Here is an 18,985-nt window from a genome sequence, read left to right as displayed (position 1 = left end):
ATCGCTAAGGGCAAAGGTTATTCCCCTCAGGTGATCACGAGACCGCACCTTGTTGTTTGTACAGCAACCGCATTTGAACACCGCCACAGCACAAGAAAATGAATAGGTCGCTTAAACAGATCTAACGTTAGAGGATTTTTTTTTTAATGATACCTAATGCAAGAGGACGTACATGTTCATCCATGTCCAGCTACATGTAATTATACTTGCAAGCATTGTTCTGTGAACAGATGTCCAGAATGTGGGTATCAAGTGAGGCCCCTTAACTTGCACGGAAGTTGTGTTTTTGCTGAAAGAGTTTGCGGAAAAGGAAGTGGGGCATTCTTTTCTTAGACTAGTTTCTCTTCCTCCATGTCACTAGTAAAACAGCTTTTTTGAACCTAGCTATAGTGTTCGTAACTTATGACCTTTGTTTATTTTTTGACCCTTGGTTTCCTATGAATAATTTAACGACCTCGAACTTTGGACAGATCTCACGTCTGCCCTGATTTTATAGACTGCGCCGTAGAGGGTGGATTCGACAGGGACGACTGGGCGACTGCAAACAGTACATGATTTTTATATGATACAATCATGAGCATTTTGGACAGTTTACACCTCTTTGCCTGCGCATTCGGCTTGCTGTGGTGCGACTCTGCTCAGGTCACAGCTCAGAGCGGGCCTCTGATCGAGACGTCCTTCGGTAAAGTCCAGGGGCTCAACACCGAGAAGGCCCGGGTGTTCTACGGGATACCCTACGCAGCACCGCCGAAGGGTCCCCTACGCTGGAAGCCGCCGGAGGAGCCGGCCTCGTGGGCTCCAAACGTGCTGCAAGTCACGCAGAAGGAACCGGCATGTCCACAGAACTGTACCCTGCCCCCTCACATGTGTCCTGACAAGGTAGGATAGAATACACACATGAAATATCAAGGGATCAAAGCGCAAAGACGCTGTGAAACAGAGGGTCGCATAGCTAGGCTGAGCTGAGCTTATAGCTCACTCCTTGTCACCCGTTGTAAGATCTACTTACTTCTGGCACTTAAGCCATTCATAGCTTTCAAATCAAAGACTGGCGTAAGGTTATATGGGCTATAAAATATGAAAGATATAGATACAAACAGATACAGAAATAACTAGGTCAGGGACTATCTGTAGCTAACATAATTGTTTCCTTGCACCATTGAATTAGGTGCTTCGATTGATATAACTGCTATGTGTTATGAACTGTGCGGGGAAATTACTGTAAGATCACATGCTACACACGAGCTTCAAAGTGGCAGCAAACGCTAGGCCGTTGACCTCTATCTTACATTAATATTTTACTATTTCTTTTGCGTCCCTGTAAGGCGAAGTTGGGGAAAGGGATTGTGTGCTGTTCCAAATAAGTTTAAACTTTTTAGCAAAAACGTATTCAAACAACTGAAAACGATTTTGAAAACGGTATAAACTGTTTCCAAAATCATATCCAATTACTTAAATAACTACTTTTTGGGCGTGTATCATTGCCTGGGTGTCTAACCTTCATCGACGTTTCTAGCAAAAATGTTAGAAATTAAAAAGGATGCCTCTAAACACCAGTGCAGAAATTTGCTTTGCAAGGTATGTTAGCAAATTTGGTGCGTGGGTCCCGACTATTTTGGGCCCCCTAGCAATATGTTCAGGTACTGCAGCATTACCCCCTTCCTGAAAACCTGTCTTTTGTCATCAGTTTGTTTTTCTCGGATCTAATACTATAAATTGTTTCAGACGGACGAGGACTGTCTCTACATGAACATCTTCACTCCTCTGAACGCCTCGCCGCAGTCTCTGATCCCGGTCATGCTGTGGATCCACGGCGGGCAGTTCATCAGGGGGTCGGGCGATGTCATCCTGTATGACGGGCAGTACTACGCTAATCAGACAGGGGTCGTTGTTGTCACGATTAACTACAGACTAGGTAAGTAACATGTAAATACGCCAAATGACAGTTACTCAAGTAACTGGATGCAATTTTGAAACAGTCAGACAGCAACTGCTACTGACAAAAGACAGCGGATGCTGTCTGAAACGTCTGACTGTTTAAAAAGTTTATCCAGATGCTTAGGTAACTGTCATTTGGCATATCTTATGGACTGGATGCCTAACCTTCATAAACGTAACACGTTAATAGTCTTCTCCAAATGCCATAAGGAAATATATGAGCAATGTCTGTGTACGTGACAAAAGCAAATATAGAAGAAATAGTAAATTCTTTGTTTTTATACAGGCGCCCTTGGCTTCTTGTCAGCTGGAAGCGGGAAGACCGCATCCAAAGGTAACTATGGGATAATGGACCAGCGACTGGCGATGCAATGGGTACAGAAGAACATCGCTGCGTTTGGTGGCGATCCGAAACAGGTGAAACACATTTTCATTCCTTCCTTTTAAATCAATTCTTTTCTGGCATTACATACCAGCATTTCTTGTAAACCTCTACTCAACTCTACAAAATGCTATGTATTGTAAGATGAGTATTTATACTTGATGGAATATCTAACACTAAGGCTCTTTCTTATGAACTATCCTATATTTTCGACCAATGGATGTCACTGTAGGTTTGCTCCCCATCGGTTCCAATTAGTTGCTAATTGGGAGACCCCAGTTCAATTCTGGGTCAGGGCATCTCGGTTAGGGCTGCACCCGTCTTTCAGAAGAGACGTAAAATGGGGATCCAATGTTCGAAGAGATGTCTCGAGCACTTAAAGAGGAAGGGCTAGCAACCCCTCCCTGTAAAAACATACCCTGCTACTGAAACGGCAAGGGAACTTGCCGGTCCATGCGCCACTAGGCACTGCACACGAAAAGAACGAACGATATCTACAATGCAGCTGAGGTAACTGCTGTCCTGATTTAACCCCAGGTCACCCTTTTTGGCGAGAGCGCCGGCGGGATGTCCATCAGTATCCACCTCTGTAGTAACCAATCAGCGAGCCTCTTCAAGCAGGGAATCATCGAGAGTGACCCGCTGGGGATTCCCTACAGGTACGCTGCTGTTGGTAATGTTGTTGTTGTTTGTTGTTGTTGTTTGTTGTTGTTGTTGTTACATCCGGGAAGCTTGGCCTCCGACGGGGGTATTGTTTTCGGTTGTGGTTGTATCTTTGAACCTATAACTCGAGATCTTTTTTTATGGATTTGTATTGTTTTTTGGTGTGTGAGGAAGAAATTCACACAAAAATCAAAATATTTCATAAAGGTATGAGATCTTCGATTTCTAATTGTGTGGGTTTCTTTTGGGGGGGGGAGTCTCTTTGAATAACCACCGCTGTATATGGACCACCTGGTCATTGTTGCCACTTTTGGGTGGTACGTAAGATGATTTTCTTCATCGATCTAACTATCAATAAACCTATCTATAAAGACCACCTGTGTACTGTGATCATTCGAGTCCATTGAGTGGACGTATTGGACAGGTTTGTCTGTATTCTGAATTGTGATATTTCATAGGGTTAAGACTTGTATGATTGTCATTTGGCACATACATTTTCTATAAATGGGATATATCTGCTGAACAGATCTCAGGCTGAGGCGACCAGGCTTGGCAAATACTTCGCAGAAGAGCTGGGCTGTCGTCATGGCGACATGGCCTGCATGGCGGGAAAACAGCCTCAGGACATCATCGTCGCCCAGGTAACTATTGTAGTCTGCTTGTTTCTTTGTTTCTTTGTTTGTTGATCTCCATGTGAGTTCGCAGTGATGTGGATATTGCATAGTGGCAGCATGTAAGTTGAAAGTGGTGTAATAGGATACTTGGAGACTTGGAATTATGGTTTGACTTGTGTTGTTTGTGTTTTTTCTGTGTCTGTGTATACCATTCATGCTAATGATTTAAACTATTGTTCATGTCAGTGTTGAAATGGACTAAATCATATAGCATGATCTTTTTTCAGACGTCACAGAGAGTAACATGTCTTCTTACTTTCCATTTTTTTCTACAGACAAAGGCGGGAAACAAACTGCAAGTGAGCTTGAAGTATCCCGTCGAGATTTTCGTCCCGTGGGGTCCACACGTCGACGGTGTGGAGCTGCTCGAACAAACCGTGGACACTTTTCGGAAGGGGCATGCGCAGAAGAAGCCTATCATCATCGGCACTACCCGCGAAGAAGCGGTCATGTACGTGTATGAAGGGTTCGGCAAGCCGGTGTCCGCTCTTGGGTACTACGAATACATGACAGGGTTCTTCCTACCTTCGCTAGCCGTAGAACCGTGGAAAGTTTTAGAAATCTTTCGCGAGTACCCAGCAGACAAGAGCAGCAACGACCAAAGGCCAATCATGGCGACGATCGGAACTGAATGGTTGTTCACATGCGCGAACCGAGCGGCTGTGAGAGGTCACGTGGGTGCGCAGAACGACGTGTTCTTGTACCAGTTCGCGCACGCGTTCTCGTTCCCGGGGTGGGGCCCGCACTTCCAGTTCTGTGTCAATCACAGTTGTCACGGGTCGGAGCTTCCCTACGTATGGCACGGTAACTCTATGGACCTCTACACGTACACGGCGGAAGAAGTGACCCTAGCTGACCTAATGGCCTGTTATTGGTCCAACTTTGCCCACACAGGCAACCCTAACAAGGGCCCGTGCCAAAAGAAGTCCGCCCCGGAATGGCCTGCGTACGACACCGACGCGCGGAAATACATAAATTTCCAGACGCCGGCTAGCTTGGCTATGCAGGACCTGGACGGTCCGAGCTGCGATTTTTGGGATTCAATTAACGACTACTAATCATTGAGCTAATTGGTTTGGCGCATACTTATTTGAATAATGATACAAAAACAGGTATAGATCTCTTCGCTCATTAAACAGTTTACTCCATCAGTCATGTTTGGTTGTGTTTTCAGTGTTTTGATTCAACAATACAAAAAGACATTAAAATGTTCAAAAAGATCAAGCACTAAAAAGTGTATATAGCCAACCACCATTGTACAAAGGTTACGGAACCAACTTTACAAAGAGTACCTACTCCATATATGTAGGCCTACTCCATATAAAAGACAGGCAATTGATACATAAATTCACTTGCTTAGAAAAAATGAGAGGCTGCCTCTGTTCGATAACTCGCTAGACCGGAAGTATTCTAGTAAGTTTTCTGCAGCATGGCAGGTTTAGGGCTGCCCTCCCTCTCAGTCTGCTCTATGGGATCAGTCCACCGTGTAGGGAAGTAGCCCAGCCACATCCACGTCATGTAGTCCTCAAAACTCGACCCGACCAAGTAGCGATGGGAGGGGGTGGTCAGGGTGACGGCGTCCACCATAGCCTACAAATAGAATGGCATTCATTACCTTCACGAAGACGTAGGTATTATGTTCGGTCTGTTTGTTGTGTGCGTTTGTTTGTTTGTTTTGGCGTGTGTCCGTAATCATTTGAATATTGTAGAGTGACAGTGTCACATATACTGTCACTCTACAGTATGTGTACTGTATGCCAACTCCCCACAAATCCTAGTAACTTGTGGACGTTTGGTGCCACCTTCACGACCTCTAGATCAATCAAAGATCATCTTGACGAGCTGTAGACCAAAACGTTTTCTTCTTCCATAAAATGCAAGTGACAGCGTTTTGAACACATTTGAACATGACGAATACCACTCTTTATGAGTCTAATGCTTCAACATATAATACCCACGTCTATAACAGCCGTAGCATCGTTCGCCTCGTCTTCGCCCTCAACTCTCAACTGCTCCATTTTGAAGTCGAAGTACTCCATGCCATAGTCCTCCTTTACAACCTCTTCCATGCCGTTCCGTAAGTCCTGTTCAAAAAGTGAAGAAACTTGTTCCATCACAAAATACAGTCCTACAGATACCCATCAAGAAAAGCAAGGTTTATAATATGCTTTTTTCAAACGTAGTGTAGACGCCATACCTCAGTATACTTATTGAACACCGCTGGCAAAATGATGTCAGTGGACTGCGCAAAGTTTCCCGGCTCCACGATGACGACCTTCACGCCCCACTTGTGCATCTCATGCCTGCATTTCCGATGGTGTTCATCAGAGATATGAAACGATGAAGATAGAACGTTGATAGGTTATGGTATGTGGAGTACGAACTGCAGTACGACCTGTGGCGTGTCTAAACAACGACTTAATTTTCTAGGTGACTGAAGATGTGTCAAGTTGACAAGTACTCGAGCTCATATGCAGATCCCTGGTCGGTCAGCTCAAGTTAAGTTATAAGTCGTGTGTCAAACAACTAGTGATAGGCTCGAATTTCCAAGCGAGTTTCCCTTAACGCCCCAAGTCGCACCATGAATGACTTAGGTCGTGATACGAGACGACATACATGTATGTCAAGACATGCTTTAGTCGTTCCCTATAGGCAAAGGAAATAGCTGACAATGTGTCATTTTATGGTGTCCTTTAAACGTTTCTGTTTTCTCGGATAGGGATATATGTTGGACCTAAATTCGCTTGAGTCTGAAAACTTGTATGGTTGGTGACATACCTGAGGGCATCGGAGAAGAATTCCGTGGCCGCCTTCGTCATGCAGTAGGCAGACGCAACGGGGGTGGCGTGAAGCCCCACCGCACTCGTGACAGCCACGACTCGCCCTAACGTGCAGAGATACACCGACATCTATACATCATGTCTCAAGAAGTAAAGTGGGGTCGTGTAGCGTAACGGTAGGGTGTTTGACCCAGAACACAACGGTCCCGGGTTCGAATCCCCTAACGTCATCGATGTTGTGACCTTGGAAAGGGCACTTTACACGCCTCTACCCAACCTTCTTGTGGCACTGTTAATATAAGTTATAAAAACTTCAGTGCAGTTCCGTGTCGTGCTTGTCCGTCCAAAAGCAAAATTAAGAATTAAAAAAGTAACGACGCAGCCACGTTCGTCGTAGATGTAGGTCGTCGTACGATTTTGATGTCGTTGGGTTTTTCGAACAGGTTGTGACAGAACCAGTCGCCGACAAGGATCTAAGACAGCCTTTTCGGTAGCAAAACAGCAGGATTTTGTAGACCAAATGCACGACCATTCCAAGAATGATCTCATTATGCGATCGTACAACGAATGTGACCGGGCCCTTAAAAATGAAAATGTCCTAGTAGAATTCTTTTGTGGAATGGAATGCATATATGAAGATAACTACTGCTGTTAACTACATAGTGTTGTAAACATTTGCTATGAAAGATACGCACAACGTGCCAGACCAATTGCAAGTGATGCTCACCTTTCTCCCGACGAATCAGAGGTAAGAACGCCTTGGTGACCCGCACGTTACCAAAGGTGTTCACTTCCATCACACGTCGGTAGGCGGCGAGGCTGACCCACTCTATCTCTCCCGGCTGCCAGACTCCAGCATTGTTCACCAGTGCGTAAAGACCTGTTGTAATATGTTGGAACAAGCCGATCATTGAATCTATACACAAAGGAGAGGACTTTTGCAATAGAAAGGACAATAGGTAACATTTCTGACTGCCTTTACATGATCATATTACCAAAATGCCTAGACGGCCAAAGCATTTGCTGATGATTGACTAAGAATATAGGTACTTGCCTTCGGAAGATGTCGATAGACGATCTTTGACCTGTTGTACAGCGGCCCGCACCTGTCCATCATCAGTGACGTCTATCTGAACAGTTCTCAGCCTGCTCGAGCACTCCGCCCGGAGTTTCTTTGACCCCTCCCCACCACTGTCTGCCAGCAGACAGCCGGCAAACACCGTGAAGCCCAGCGAGTCCAGGCGTTTGGCGAGTCCAAATCCGAATCCACTGTCACAACCTGTTGCATTAGATAAAAACATTAATTCTGCACAAGCTGGACTTTCCAAAAATGACTTTTGAAAGGTAACCAAAGGTGAACATTTTCATGACTGTGGGTGTTGGAGTCAAAGTCCTACCTGTAATGAAGACAGCTTTGCCGTTCCCGCTCACTCGGCTCTTCGGCGCCAAGTACAGAACCACACAGTATCCCACTGAACCCAGTAGTATCCCCGTGCACAGGTAGTACAGGACAGGTGCACAGTGGTACAACAACAACAACAAGCCCGAAATGGTTGTCAAGCCAAGCAGGCTTGCACAGTAGAACAAGTGTAGTGGCCTCAACATGGTTAAAACCTTCCTTGGTCTACAGTACTGACCTTTAACGTGGCTCTCTTATGAGGACAAATATTGTTAACACTCAAGCTGGTCAAGGTCCGTGGTGGCGGGCTAATGATTATTATTACGCTATCTGTCTTATTAGTTACTTCTCCAACCACCGCAGTGTGACCGAAATGGAGGCATAGAATTAGAAATGATATTGCAAGATATTTGTCTTAGAACAGAGTAGAGCTGTAGTCAGGCCTTCAAGCTCGAAGTATTTTAATGGTGAGTTTAAGTACAATGTGACATAACCACAGTTAAGTACTGTGTACTTCTCCTGTCAAACCTCTACTTGTGATCACCTTTATATGAGGACCACCTGGCCAATGTAACCTCTTTTCGAGGTCACAGAGACAATTTCCTATTGATACAAGCTTAACCCTGTCTAAAGTGACCACCTGTCCACAATAGACCAGAAGTCACAGTATCGGTCCCTGAGAGGGCAGTTTTGACTGTTAGTATTTTATTTGAAAAATCATTGCGTTTAGCAAACATTTCTCCGTGAATCTTTCCTTACTAATATCAACGGGCACAGAATCTGCCATGCCTTGTAGCTTCCCTACTGACGTTTACACGGAGAGTTATGGATATTGCCCATTCACAATTCACTCAAAAAGAAAACCAGACAATCATACGATATTATCCATTTTACACTACTTATTGAAGGAAGTATTCAGGACTCGGAGAAATGCTTTAGTACATTTCCTGCAGCATGGCAGGTTTCGGGTCGCCTTCTTTCTAAGTCAGTACGGTAGAATCAGTCCAGCGTGTGGGGAAGTAGCCCAGCCACATCCACGTCACGTAGTCCTCAAAACTCGACCCGACCAAGTAGCGATGGGAGGGGGTGGTCAGGGTGACGGCGTCCACCATAGCCTGTAGATTAAATATGTCAACATTTGTTTACTGTGCTAACAGAATTACACCTATGTAAATATTCTTGAATTAACCCTTGCCCTCTGAAGTTTGATAACCTGTGTATTTAGGCATGGGTTATTGTCATCTGGATCAAATTCCGTGAATCCTAGGGCCCGCGTTCGATTCTCAGTGGTCGACTCGAGCTCGGGCATGTTGCAAGGGATTGTATTCGTCATTTCGGATGGTGACGTAAAGCCGGCGGCCCCGTGTATGAGGGAGCTTCGGGCGTAAGCCTCAAGCGTCAAAGCTTTGCAAGTAAAAGGACCAAACACACTTATCGAGAAGAGTAGGGGTGACCCGGTGTGCTTGGCCAAAAACGCGAGCCGTGGCGAAGCCGCATTGCACTACCACTAGCTACTTGAAAAAGCATTATGCTTCACGTCAATTGAGGATGCCTGCTTTACCTTTAATTTATTGTTAAGCGAATTGCAAATTGGTACCACTGTGGTACAGCATAATCTAAGAACCTGTGGATGGATCCTTATGATATTTGTTAGGTGGGTAGGTCCAGTTCTATAATGGACATCCTAGCGGCTTCCTGTGGTACTGCAGTGGAACTTAAAAGTTTGAGGTCCAATATTCTGGAAGCAAGTGCAGGGGTCGTGGTCTTTTGCCCGGCGGATAGCTCTTGAGGCAGGGAGTAAGTGGTGTAAGTCCCCCCCCCCCCCCACGGCTTGATTGAAACTGCAATTTCGTTTCAGACTTTGAAATAGAATAACTCAAGAAAGCGTCAACGGATCGTCATGATACTTGGTATGTAGATAGCTTTAGTAATGATTGCCATAACAAGATACAAATTATGCAAATAAGGAGCATAATTGCAGAATTAATGAGGAACGTGTATAGATCTGCTGCATTTGATGATAGGTCTATCAAGCATATGGCAAGATTATGTAACTGGAGAGAAATATCGGTAGACATCAGTTATGTGAATTATACAAATGACAATCTAATCAAAGAGATATTTCCATAGTTGTAAATGGTTGGAATTTTCTTCTTGCGTCATTTGGAAGCTAAGTAGAGGTGAACATCATTAGAAATAAATCATGCAGAGCAAATCAGGGTCTTATTTACAAAGTTTATGAGGAACTTTGTTTGCTAAGGTTGGACTTTCATACTTTCACACTTATTGTGTTATTCGGGTAGAGAAGATGATCAGCGAATACAATCTCAGCAACTAAGGACATTATTTACATAATGAATGAGAAATATTTATAATATATCACTCGAAAAGGTCAACCTTATTTGACGAAGAGGTCGCAGAACTTTAGTTGATATTCACATTGTCGCGCAAGTAAGTAATTATTCTAGTTGATTAAGTCAGTCTTGAATTTCCATGCGCTTAAGATATACTCACGGCTACAACAGGCGAAGGATCCTTAGAGTGACAATTATCAATCATGGCGCTGAGTTGTTTTACTTTCAAGTCGAAGTACTCCATGCCATAATCCCCCTTCACAGCTTCTTCCATATTATTCCGCAGGTCCTGTGTAGTAAGCAATAGAAGTTTTATCTTAATCATGAATTTGCATAACTTACAAAATAGCATTTTACAAACCTGGGAGAATCTACGGCAATTTTCAAAAAGCGATTTAAAATGCGACGTATATTAACGTAGGTGTCATGACCGTACCTCCATGTACTTGTTGTACACCTTTTCCACGACAATACCTGTCGCCGTTGCAAAGCTAGCGGGCTCCACAATGACGACGTTGACACCCCACTTGTGCATCTCATGCCTTAAAGGAGCCCAAAGCGTCATTAGAGCGTTGAAAGTCGGATTCGGATGTTCGTAAGGAGGACGTAAAATTTGAAAGAAAGATATAGACTAGCTGTATCATTATTAGTTCTCTAGTTCATTCTAGGATATTCAAATGATTGAAATGTCCGCGTGACATAGACATCTACATGTATGATTACGAGAACATACCTGAGTGCGTCCGAGAAAAATTCCACAGCCGCCTTAGTCATGGAGTAGGCCCCAGCCATCGGGCCTGCGTGAAGACCCCCCACACTGGAGATGTTCACAACTCGTCCTACCGCAGATAACAGATTTCAAGTTAGTGTGGTATTCTTAAAAGAAATACCCTTCAATGCTGTTTGCAAATCTAGTTAACCGATTTTTATAACTTGGGACTGGTGTGTCGTTACTCAACACGATCGATGTCATATCTCAACAAGGAAAGATATGAGGTACGATTACTAGTGAACACGTTCAGTGACTGTGTCCTGGCGGCCTTCGTTTGTGGAATATATGAGCATAGCTACATTTCTCAAGTACTAAGTGACGTAAGTATTCGCTGCAAAGGAGGAAACCAATGACCCCTCACCTTTGGCCTTACGAATCAGAGGCAAGAACGCCTTGGTTACCCGAACAGTACCGAACGTGTTCACTTCCATGACTTGTCGGTAGGCGGCGATGCTGACCCACTCTATCTCTCCCGGCTGCCAGACTCCAGCATTGTTCACCAGTGCGTAAATACCTGTTGTAATATGTTGGAACAAGCCAATAATTGAATCTATAAACAAGGGAGAGGACGTTTGTAATAAAAAGGACAATAGGTAACATTTCTGACTGCCTTTACATGATCACATTAAAAATTGCCAAGACGGTCAGAGCACAAAGTATTTACTGTCTGACTAAGAATATGGGTTCTTGCCTTCGGAAGATAGACGATCTTTGACCTGTTGTACAGCGGCTTGCACCTGTCCATCATCAGTGACGTCTATCTGAACAGTACTCAGCCTGCTCGAGCACTCCGCCCGGAGTTTCTTCGACCCCTCCCCACCACTGTCTGCCAGCAGACAGCCGGCAAACACCGTGAAGCCCAGCGAGTCCAGGCGTTTGGCAAGTCCAAATCCGAATCCACTGTCACAACCTGTTGCATTAGATAAAAACATTAATTCTGCACAAGCTGGACTTTCCAAAAATGACTTTTGAAAGGTAACCAAAGGTGAACATTTTCATGACTGTGGGTGTTGGAGTCAAAGTCCTACCTGTAATGAAGACAGCTTTGCCGTTCCCGCTCACTCGGCTCTTCGGCGCCAAGTACAGAACCACAAAGTATCCCACTGAACCCAGCAGTATCCCCGTGCACAGGTAGTACAGGACAGGTGCACAGTGGTACAACAACAACAACAAGCCTGAAATGGTGGTCAGACCAAGCAGGCTTGCACAGTAGAACAGGTGTAGTGGCCTCAACATGGTTAAAACTTCCCCTGGCCTACAATGTCGACCTTTGACGCGACCCTTTCATGAGGACAAGTAGTGTAAACACTAGCTGGGTATTAGTTAAGGTACGTGATGGCGAGAGGTTGATCATTACATGTCCTTATGTAACCTTTGTGATAAGTTAGTACATGTACAATGTCAACTTTGACGTGACCCTTTCATGAGGACATGTAGTGTAAACACTAGCTGGGTATTAGTTAAGGTACGTGATGGCGAGAGGTTGATCATTACATGTCCTTATATAACCTTTGTGATTCGTTAGTACAATGTCGAACTTTGACGTGACCCTTTCATGAGGACATGTAGTGTAAACACTAGCTGGGTATTGGTCAAGGTACGCGAAGGTGAGAGGTTGATCATTACATGTCCCTATATAACCTTTGCCATTTGTTAGTTCACCAACCATCGCTAACGGCGATGTTTGATCCAAGGGGCCGTAGTAGTATCCCAGTAGTATCCCCTTGCACAGGTAACGTTGGGTAACCTAAATTCGCGGGGTACTTAAATTCGGGATTTTTCGAAAACGGGGTATTTAGGGATATGTGCTAGTTGCAACATAAGTAATACCGCTAGAAATGCAAACCTGCCAGACTTACGTATTCAGAACACTGTCTGAAAAGCTTCGATAAGCATGGATTATAAGGCGACGAGGTCAAAAACTCTCCGTCCCTTATTGGAACAGTCTGAGGACTTGGTGGGAGAATTAAACAACATGGTTGTCGGCTGGTTTATAAGAAAAATGTCACATCCGCTTCCTGCTCAACACAATTATTTACAAGACAACTTATTACAATCTCTTTTGCTAACCTGCAACTGGATTCTAAGTGTGATCAATCATCAAAACTCCTCTCTGTTGCTACAACCTACGGCACGTGTATTTTCCCGCCGCCATATTGTTAACCAGAATCCTGTTGTCAAGCAGACGACAAAGGTTTGTGAGGAACACTTTTTTGTCTAAATGCTGCGTGTGATAGTGGACTGAGGAAGATATTTTCCTCAAAGTTTGCTCCTAACACAACAAGGTACACATGGACATAGTAGTATTACCATTGTTACGGCATCCAGCTAACTTCCCATGAATAATGTAACGTTACACGTTGCCCGATGATGACGATGGGCCGACTTTGAGTGAAGTTCTACCGACTCAACACACGGGTTGTACCCGAACTGGCCTGATGTGAGCGGTACGGCCGTTTTTTCGTGTATTTTTTTTACTTGGACACGTCTATATCCATAGCACTCTCCTCAAGCCAAGGATGGAATGAATAGCTGCTGTATAAAATGTGATTAGCGGTAAGATATTCAAGACGAATCTTCTCTCCCGAATTAATGTGCCCCCCTGTCCGACAGCACCGTAATTGTGCGTGCGGCGGACGGTAGTTTCAAGTTGAAATATTATGGTGTCAGCACGACTAGAGACAAAATCTACCATATATATGATTAGTGCAAAGATAGTACATGATACTGACAGAATTATAGAAAAAAAGGATGGTTTATTGTTCTGCTAGATTGATTTCAGTCAACCATTATCGGAAAAATCCCGAATTTAGGTTACCCAACGTTAGTACAGGACAGGTGCACAGTGATACAACAACAACAACAAGCTTGAAATGGTGGTCAAACCAAGCAGGCTTGCAGAGTAGAACAGGTGTAGTTGCCTCAACATGTTTAAAACCTCCCCTGGTCTACAGTCCTGTCCTTTGACGTGACTCTCTTATGAGGACAAATATTGTTAACACTCATCATGGACCTTGACCAGTATGTCCGAGATGGCGGGTTAATGACCATTACTACGCTACCTGTGTTATTAGTTACTTCCCCAACCATCGCTAATCAACAACGAACATATTTGAGGTCATGGAGACATGTCCATTTTGTGTATTTCACCTTGTTTAACCATTTCTGAGACCAGACGACTGAACAACAACAAGCCTGAAATGGTGGTCAGACCAAGCAGGCTTGCACAGTAGAACAGGTGTAGTGGCTTAAACGTTGTTGGAACCTCCCTTATACTACGAATCAATCTCAAATACACTTTGACCAACCTTGACCTGACTCTCTTCCAATGGCAGCTAGTATGAACATTTGAAAAGTGCCGTTGAAGACATTTGACCCGAAGGATTATAAAGACATACCCTATTTGTCTAAGAACCGTGAATGATACTAACTTAACAAACTCGTTCTACAGGATACCTCGCTCAATTTAGACAAGAATCTCTAATACCAGTGACAACACTGAGAGATAACAATACACCATATATGGCACATTTTATTTGTTATCCATTACAAAATGCAATCACTTCTACGCAAACTATTTTCAGGCAAACCTTGGCACGAATGAGCTATACTGAACTTTTCTGTTTATTACTACTCATAGAATTCCCATGAGCTCTACTTTCATGTTTTCCTTAACACAGGAACTTTCCACTCTGGGCGTTTCTGCTTGAAGGATACTAATTTGCAATAATCTAAAGAGAAAAGTTTATTATGATATCGATGAAATGGTATTTCATTTACACTAGAATGATAGTTCATTGTTAATATGGAAAAAGGAAGCATTCAACCCTTGCACAGTTTTACTATCGGTGTTATTTGCCATTTTCTTAATCTATTTATTGTTATTAAGTTTTAAGAAAATTGACAATAAACAGTGTATTTCAAACCTCAAAAACACTGAGTTATTGAATTTACGAACGCTACGAAGTCAATGGGAACTGTCTTAGGTAAAAATAGTTTTCTGCAGCATGGCAGGTTTAGGGTCGTCTTCCTTCTCGTTCCTCTCTGTAGCGTCAGTCCACCTCGAGGGGAAGTACCCCAGCCAGGCGTTGTTCACGTAGTCCTCAAAACTGCCACCGATCAAGTAGCGATGAGAGGGGGTGGAAAGGGTGACGGCGTCCGCCATGGCCTGCGAATTGAACATCAGCAACACCAATGTTATTCTTTGTGTCCTTTTGAATTTTCCGTGCGTGGGGTACGATTGATACAACGTTGCAGGTCAATCTTTGCTATCAGCAGGCAATATGGTTGTCTAGAATGCATCATACCTGTAGTTTGATGTTAGTAAGACGTATCAAACCAAAGAAATACTTTTTACATCAAAACTAACAAAATAGTATTTACAGGCGACTTCTACATGTTCCTAACACGCCCCATTCTACTACTAAGTACTACTACCTCTTTAGATAACATCATCAGTCAACATCAATTTCATCAAATATAGGTGAGGAAAAACTTTTTCTATGCTCAAATCACAACCTAACCTGTTTTAATGACGTTTCGTTCTTTGAATAGAATCATGATTCAGCAATCAGCAAACCTTGCCGGGGTGACTATGTAGACTCAGAAAAGACTCACATCTATAACAGTCTTAGCATCTTTAGCTTGGAATGGTGCAAAATGAGCTGCTCGTATCTTTCCCAACTTGAAGTCGACGTACTCCATGCCATAATCCTCCTTCACAGCTTCTTCTATGTTGTCCCGTAGGTTCTGGATGATACATATAAGTGGTCGTTTCGTGAAAATGAAGAACCAAAAAAAGCTAGCCTCCTGCACTATATACTTCTTTTTTTTTGTCGTAGAGTTTCTGTGTTATCGTCATATTTGTTCTTATTCCTGAAACATATGATTGAAGATAGAACTAGAAGTTTCCTTAATATCAATATTTGCAATAGCCCTTTACAACCCGGTGTTCTCCTTGTCTATAACATGCTCAGTTAAGTTGTGCAATAGCCGTTGGTGTTATGAAAAACTCAATGGCTTCAAAAGGGTACCAATACAACCATGATGCAGACGGCATACCTGAATGAGCCTATTGTAGGTCTCCGCCTTAACAATATCCGTACACGTAGAAAAGGCACATGGCTCTACCAGGACGACTTTCACACCCCACTTGTGCATCTCATGCCTGTAGTATTAGTCAAGTTCGTTAGTTAACAAGGTAGAAAAAACACAAAGGTTTGAATTTTTCAAGATTTTCCTTTTGTTTCTCTTCGATGTAAAATCGTTTGACTGCGCTACGTACCTAATTCAGCAAGTTGCTTATAATATACTTTTGCAACAAACTTGCAATAAACCTTGAATTCATTCATGTAAATAGACTAAGGCCTTCTCACATGCGTTTAAAATCTAAAGGAACGCAGGAATGCTGCTGCAGGGCTCTTTGTTTAAGGAGACCTTTCACACTGTGCAACTTCTCAATTATGACATACTCATATGTATGAGTTGTGACATTGTACTTAATGTGTAAGTGTATAATGCATGTATGTAAGCATGATGCATTCATATATAACATATGTATATATATATGGGGACAGCAACTGCTAAGATGTGGACGAACATGACGGCCCGCCTCAGTACTATACATTGATATGCAGTGATGATAATGAAGATGATGTAATAAGCATGTATGTATGTATGTGTGTACGTAGGTATGTATGTCCATGCATATGTATGTACATCCGTATGAATATATGCACTTGTTACATACCTGAGCGCATCCGAGAAAGACTCCAGGGCGGCCTTGGTTATGCAGTAGGAAGAACAAGCCGGATGTGCGTGAAGTCCGGACCCGCTGGAGGTGTTCACGACTCGTCCTACGGTGGAGAACGACATGCATAAGACGGGTTACTAGTATCTTGAACCTCGCTGTGTTTATTCCTTTGTTTATTTGTTTGACTGTGGAAGAAATAAAACTAGGGCTGCACAACTGGCCGTTGGCCAACGATGCAGGGTAAGGGTTAGGGTTAGGGTTAGGGTTAGGGTTAGGGTTAGGGTTAGGGTTAGGGTTAGGGTTAGGGTTAGGGTGAGGGTGAGGGTGAGGGTTAGGGTTAGGGTTAGTCAATTCTGTTCAGGTTTGTTTGTGTTCATATGTATGTACGGGTATGAACAGTTATTTCGAGAAGGCCTGGATGGATTTATTTATGGTAGGTCTCCATGACTCCTGGAAATTATCATTTTTTCATCAAACCATATTAGATACAATGTCTAAAGTGACCACCATTTTCTTAATGATCTTCGAGTGTTCACTGAAGACTGTTTGACTAACTGCCTCACCTTTCGCCCGACGAATCAGAGGCAAGAACGCCTTGGTGACCCGCACAGCGCCGAACGTGTTCACTTCCATCACACGTCGGTAGGCGGCGATGCTGACCCACTCTATTTCTCCCTTGTGCGTGAATCCAGCATTGTTCACTAATGCGTAAAGACCTGTTGGAGTTTGTGAGAAATAAGCCAATCGTTATGCTTTACTACGAATGCGAACACACTACTAGCTGTGTTCTGTCAGTTGGCTTGCTTCTTCTCTTGGTCAAGCAATGATCAGGTCAACTCGGTAGGGTTATAGACTTTACACTTTTAGAAATACACTAGCTAGAAGATCTGATTTTAAAAGAAAACGCCATTTCTATACAATAGAAGATACATGTTTAACAAAGTATTCAAAGCAGCTTTTTCTGTATGTCATTGACCATTTTGTTCAAACTGAAACGTCATCAACATCGAAAAAGTATGTATCAGCAACCTGTCTAATGGAGACAATGTCAGTAGGTACAGTGGTCAATGGGCACACACGTAAGATGATACATAACGTTATAGAGTGATATATATGTTTTATTGTTCCTATGAAAAGTAGCCATCATGTTAACTGTATACCCTTGCGATACAGCCCTTAATTAACATATGAAGAAATTCTCACCCTTTGACCCCGTCGGCAGTCGATCTTTGACCTGTTGTTCAGCGGCCTGCACCTGTCCATCATCAGTGACGTCTATCTGAACAGTACTCAGCCTGGTCGAGCACTCCGCCCGGAGTGTCTTCGACCCCTCCCCACCACTGTCCGCCAGCAGACAGCCGGCAAACACCGTAAAGCCCAGCGAGTCCAGGCGTTTCGCAAGCAGAAAGCCAAACCCACTGTCACAGCCTGTTGTCATAGAAATAAACACAAGTCAAGCTGGATAAACACCTGGCTGTGCCTTATAAACAAATTGCAAGCTGCACTTTCCAAAAATGAATTTTTAAAGGTAACCAAATTTCAACATGTTTATGACTACATGTGTTGGGGTCAAAGTCCTACCTGTAATGAAGACAGCTTTGCCGTTCCCGCTGACTCGGCTCTTCGGCGCCAAGTACAGAACCACACAGTATCCCACTGAACCCAGTAGTATCCCCGTGCACAGGTAGTACAGGACAGGTGCACAGTGGTACAACAACAACAACAAGCCTGAAATGGTGGTCAAACCAAGCAGGCTTGCACAGTAGAACAAGTGTAGTGGCCTCAACATGGTTGGAACCTGTCCTGACTTTGACTTTGACCTTGACTTTGACTCTACTTTGTACTGTGTGCAGCTGTTGCGCAATCATATTAAATTCATTCATTCGCTCACTCATTTCTGCAATTTAATTTGTTTGACAGGAGTAGTTTTCACAGAGAAAGTCAACAAATGCTGCCATATAGTATAACGTTTATGTGGTTATGCCCAGGAATCTAGCTGGCTTACTGACAATATCTGTGGTCTGTGTCTGCGTGTGCTTGTTACAAATGGCCATTATGGGTGATACCAACCTGTGTATCAAAGTCCAATATCACTGATAACGAAGCGGTGTGACCTGAATACAGCAATAGAATTAGAAGGGATTGTATAGCATTTGTCTTACTATCTAGTAGAATACAACTCATACAAAGTAGAACTCAGCTAGACTTTTAGCTCGAAGCATTTTAATGGTGAGTTTAAGTACATAGTGACATAACTTCATGTTTCTGTGA

The 18,985-nt window shown here is 43.5% G+C and overlaps 5 protein-coding genes across 6 annotated transcripts; 1 reads left to right on the top strand and 4 right to left on the bottom strand.

Annotated features, from left to right (window-relative positions):
- The first annotated feature begins 155 nt into the window (after positions 1-155).
- On the top strand, positions 156-4,808 carry LOC136423128 (cAMP-regulated D2 protein-like). The gene is made up of 6 exons (XM_066411162.1): positions 156-879; positions 1,726-1,915; positions 2,225-2,355; positions 2,858-2,979; positions 3,510-3,624; positions 3,933-4,808. The coding sequence occupies exons 1-6, from the start codon at positions 574-576 to the stop codon at positions 4,713-4,715; spliced, it is 1,647 nt and encodes a 548-aa protein (XP_066267259.1). The 5' UTR covers positions 156-573; the 3' UTR covers positions 4,716-4,808.
- A 29-nt stretch (positions 4,809-4,837) lies between these two features.
- LOC136422445 (D-beta-hydroxybutyrate dehydrogenase, mitochondrial-like) lies at positions 4,838-7,348 on the bottom strand. The gene is made up of 5 exons (XM_066410218.1): positions 7,165-7,348; positions 6,436-6,541; positions 5,855-5,960; positions 5,616-5,741; positions 4,838-5,247 (listed from the first exon to the last, which is right to left on the bottom strand). The coding sequence occupies exons 1-5, from the start codon at positions 7,346-7,348 to the stop codon at positions 5,068-5,070; spliced, it is 702 nt and encodes a 233-aa protein (XP_066266315.1). The 3' UTR covers positions 4,838-5,067.
- LOC136423129 (D-beta-hydroxybutyrate dehydrogenase, mitochondrial-like) lies at positions 7,345-11,269 on the bottom strand. 2 transcript variants are annotated; one of them, XM_066411163.1, is made up of 5 exons: positions 10,924-11,269; positions 10,627-10,732; positions 10,351-10,479; positions 7,835-8,951; positions 7,345-7,716 (listed from the first exon to the last, which is right to left on the bottom strand). In XM_066411163.1, the coding sequence occupies exons 4-5, from the start codon at positions 8,040-8,042 to the stop codon at positions 7,472-7,474; spliced, it is 453 nt and encodes a 150-aa protein (XP_066267260.1). In that variant the 5' UTR covers positions 8,043-8,951; positions 10,351-10,479; positions 10,627-10,732; positions 10,924-11,269; the 3' UTR covers positions 7,345-7,471. The 2 variants fall into 2 exon arrangements, with proteins under 2 accessions (XP_066267260.1, XP_066267261.1); XM_066411164.1 differs by lacking the exon at positions 7,345-7,716 and having other exon boundaries at positions 8,281-8,951.
- A 260-nt stretch (positions 11,270-11,529) lies between these two features.
- On the bottom strand, positions 11,530-12,219 carry LOC136423130 (estradiol 17-beta-dehydrogenase 2-like). Its single transcript, XM_066411165.1, has 2 exons — positions 11,991-12,219; positions 11,530-11,872 (listed from the first exon to the last, which is right to left on the bottom strand). The coding sequence occupies exons 1-2, from the start codon at positions 12,196-12,198 to the stop codon at positions 11,634-11,636; spliced, it is 447 nt and encodes a 148-aa protein (XP_066267262.1). The 5' UTR covers positions 12,199-12,219; the 3' UTR covers positions 11,530-11,633.
- Positions 12,220-14,944: 2,725 nt separating this feature from the next.
- On the bottom strand, positions 14,945-18,515 carry LOC136422444 (D-beta-hydroxybutyrate dehydrogenase, mitochondrial-like). The gene is made up of 7 exons (XM_066410216.1): positions 18,296-18,515; positions 17,918-18,142; positions 17,278-17,430; positions 16,712-16,817; positions 16,005-16,129; positions 15,580-15,692; positions 14,945-15,130 (listed from the first exon to the last, which is right to left on the bottom strand). The coding sequence occupies exons 1-7, from the start codon at positions 18,501-18,503 to the stop codon at positions 14,945-14,947; spliced, it is 1,116 nt and encodes a 371-aa protein (XP_066266313.1). The 5' UTR covers positions 18,504-18,515.
- Positions 18,516-18,985: the final 470 nt, after the last annotated feature.

This window comes from Branchiostoma lanceolatum, chromosome 17, assembly GCF_035083965.1.
Source record: "Branchiostoma lanceolatum isolate klBraLanc5 chromosome 17, klBraLanc5.hap2, whole genome shotgun sequence".
Classification (NCBI taxonomy): domain Eukaryota; kingdom Metazoa; phylum Chordata; class Leptocardii; order Amphioxiformes; family Branchiostomatidae; genus Branchiostoma; species Branchiostoma lanceolatum.
This window is presented reverse-complemented; position numbering and strand designations above follow the sequence as displayed.